This window comes from Sciurus carolinensis, chromosome 4, assembly GCF_902686445.1.
Source record: "Sciurus carolinensis chromosome 4, mSciCar1.2, whole genome shotgun sequence".
NCBI lineage: Eukaryota > Metazoa > Chordata > Mammalia > Rodentia > Sciuridae > Sciurus > Sciurus carolinensis.
In genome coordinates, this window is record NC_062216.1 from 115,190,754 (window position 1) to 115,194,588 (window position 3,835).

General features: G+C 35.0%; 1 protein-coding gene across 1 annotated transcript; it reads left to right on the top strand.

The window, feature by feature from the left end:
• The first annotated feature begins 1,220 nt into the window (after positions 1–1,220).
• LOC124983069 (olfactory receptor 6C6-like) lies at positions 1,221–2,192 on the top strand. The gene has a single exon (XM_047549973.1). It carries the CDS (start codon positions 1,233–1,235, stop codon positions 2,190–2,192), a length of 960 nt encoding a protein of 319 aa, XP_047405929.1. The 5' UTR covers positions 1,221–1,232.
• Positions 2,193–3,835: the final 1,643 nt, after the last annotated feature.

The following is a 3,835-nucleotide window of genomic DNA, read 5'->3' on the forward strand; positions in this document are numbered from 1 at the left end:
AAAAAAGGAAAGAAAAAAAAAGAAGAAAAAATCAAATATTTGAAGAGACTATTATGGTTAAAGCATTTGAAATATTGGTCACAGGTTAACACTAATCAATTGAGCAATTGAGGAGCTACATTTGAAATGACTACCAGGAGTCCTATAAACTGATAAGTAGGACCTACTCAGCTCTGCACAAGGAAAGGACCTCTCAGTGTTCTTATAAACATGATCAATGAATTGGAGGATATGTTCATTGTTATTATCTCTAAGCTGATTTGAGAAATATTTGTGAATTGGTAAGTTTCTGAAAATGGAACTTTATATAGCTAAAAAGGAAAAAGTAACTTCTTCTTTGTGATGTTAGTTTTTTTCACTTTCTGTGAACTAAAGTTTTAATTTTCTGTCACAGTATTCTGGAATTAAAAACTGCTTTTCTTACCTGAAAACTACCTGTAAATCATGAGTGACCACTGTCTACCTGACATAATTTTGCTAACTGTAGCTTAAGCACTAGGAATCACTGTTATTAGATAGAGCTTCCTTCCTAACCCCTACAATTCAGACCTGATAAAAGACAGAGGATGGTAATGGGAAACCACTTGACAGTATTTATCATAGCAACTTCAAATGATGACCCACATTTGAAAGTTGTTTTCTTTATCTTCTTTTTCATTATCAATGACATACTAAGCAGCGTTTGATCCGAGCATACCCAAACTTACCATGGTAGATACTTAATAGACCCTCACATAATCTTTCCTTTGGACTTTTTTCTTCTTAGAAATTTGCTATTCTATTATATATGTCCCTATATTGTTAGTTTTTATGGCTACTGGGAAGAAAACTATTTCCTATATCCATTGTGTCACTTGAATGAAAATTTGCTTGAAATATTAGATAAATTCAGAATATAAAAAATAACAAATATTTGAATAGCCTATTGTGATAAAGCATTTGAAAGATTGGTCATAGATTAACATTATTCAAATTGAGGAACTAAATTTCAAATAACTGTTAAGTGTCCTATAAACTGGTCAGTAGGACCTACTCAGCTTTGGACAAGTCTTCTATTAACATGATGAATAAATTGAGGATATGTTTATTGTGATGAATTCTAAGTTGATTTGTAGAAATATTTGTAAACTGGTAAGTTGCTGAAAATGGAATTTTATATAGCTGAAAAGGAAGAAATAACTTCTTGTGATGTTAGATTTTATTTTCTGTAAGTTTTATAGAACAAAGGAGAAATGAAGAATCAATCAGTGGAGATAGAGTTCATTTTGCTTGGACTGACAGATGACCCTCTGCTACAAATTGTGATTTTCCTGTTTCTATTTTTCAATTATATCTTGAGCCTGATGGGGAACTTCATCATCATCATCCTCACCCTGTTGGATCCCCGCCTCAAGACTCCAATGTATTTCTTCCTCAGAAATTTTTCCTTCTTGGAAATTTTGTTCACCACAGCCTCCATTCCACGGTTCTTGATAAGCATTCTCACTGGAGACAAAACAATTTCCTACAATGCTTGTGCAACTCAATTATTCTTTTATTTCCTCTTAGGGGTTACAGAGTTTTACCTCCTGGCTGCCATGTCCTATGACCGCTATGTGGCCATCTGCAAACCCCTTCATTACCCAGTCGTTATGAACAGCAGAGTGTGCTGCCAGCTGGTGCTCAGCTCCTGGGCAGCTGGGTTCTTAATCATCTTTCCGCCTTTGCTCTTGCTACTCAAGCTGGATTTCTGTGCTTCCAAAGTGATCGATCACTTCCTGTGTGAATCTTCTGTCCTGCAGATCTCTTGCACAGATACACGTTTCATAGAATTGATGGCTTTTGTCTTTGCTGTGATGACCCTTGTCCTCACATTGTTATTGGTGGTCCTCTCCTATACCTACATCATCAAAACCATTCTCAAATTCCCTTCTGCTCAACAACGAAGGAAGGCCTTTTCCACCTGTTCCTCACACATGGTAGTTGTCTCTATTACTTATGGCAGTTGTATCTTTATGTACATGAAGCCATCAGCAAAAGAAAGGGTGACTTTAATTAAAGATGTAGCTGTGCTCAATACCTCTGTTGCACCTTTACTCAACCCTTTCATTTACACCCTGAGGAACCAGCAGGTGAAAGAAGCTCTCAAGCATATGCTCCAAAGGTTTTGTTCATTTAAAAAAAAAAAAAAGACAAATTTTAGACATAAATAACAGGATGTTGGCACATGAATGATGAAATTCAATGATTATCTGTTATATTAGTTTGGATCTATGCCGTTTTTTCCTTGACTATTTAGAACTTACTAGGTTAACTAAGTCTAATGCTCTTTTCTATGTGCTTCTTTGTGAGTAGATCTTACTAATCTCTAGGAATAGGCTGCCTTCTTCAATTCAGAATATTAAATTCTATCTTTACCTAAAAATGTCTATTCTCCTAAAGGGTAGTTTTGTTTACTGAATGCTTTTTGCAATCGAACCTTCCTGGATATACTTAAATATTTTGATATATGTGTTAATTGCTAAGCATTTCATCTGCTCTTAAGCATTTTGCATTGTCATCATTGTCAGAGACATACAACATGGACATTTATTATGTAATGTAATTGATGTTACGATAAAAAAGAAATAGAAAACCTAAATAATTTTGAAGTTCAATGTAAACTTCCAAGAAGAATCGACACTTAAAATAAACTTTGAAAGATGAATAGGGAAAATAAAAATTCAAGGCTGTTGGGATGAGGGCTAAAACATATGAAAGGAACGGATATTCTATGAAAAATTTTCTCCTGTGTAATTGTAATAAGAAGTTATTCATAAACATAATTAGTTGTCATTTGGGGTAAAAATAACCACTCCAGGCTTTGGTTATAAATTTATACTTTCTGAACACAACAGGTGATCTTAATTCATGGAAGAAATTAAATCTACAATTCATTTCTTTCTTGTTTTGGGGAAATATTTATACATTTTAAACATTTGTATAAAACACCTCCATCCACCACTGAATCAAAAAATATACTGATTATGCTTAGTCACTGTAGATTAGTCATGCCCGTTCAGAAATGTCATATAAAAGAAACTACATAGTTTGAATTTCACATCTGACTTTTTCTATTCAACACAGCAAAGTTCACCCAGGCTATTGCATGCATCACGGGTTCTCCTTATGCTGGTGTGATTTAGCAGCATGTCTCCTGTCCTTTGAAATAGACAGTTTTTCCTCCCTTACTTCAATACTTTGGTATTTTATTCTATAAGGAATCTTTCCACAAAAGTGAATCATTTCTTTCAATAGTGTGAAAAGTGAGTAAACTGAAATGACAATCTCTGAAAATTTCTTTCCTTTCATATGCCCTTCAGAAATAAAATCTGTCAAATGGGAATTAGTAAGAATGACTGTGTCCTTATGCCTTGCTGATTCCACTCCTCAATTCCCATCCTGCAAAAAAAGTGTCCCTCAAGGAAAAGAGGAAGGGTAACTGTGGAGGAACACCTTCCACATTTTGTTACTCTCTTTATGAACCCACTACAGCTGAGAATAAACTTGATTACTTGTCCCTGTAATTCAATAGACTCCAAGGAGACTATACTTACTTTTGAAGACCTGAGGGAGCCAAAAGCCAACTTTGAGTGTTAATGACTAAATGTTGAGGATACAAATACTGAAGATTTCAGGTTGGATCCCCGCCGAGAAGGTGCAGGAAATGTGAATGGGAAATGGCAAGGAATTTCAGTAATTTCTGGAAAGAGTACTTACCAGTATAGTAGGTAATTCTTAAACGCATATTGAGAAGATACTCTGGGTGTCACATTAGCTCAGCAGCCTGACGACAAACACCTCTGGGAGAACAATA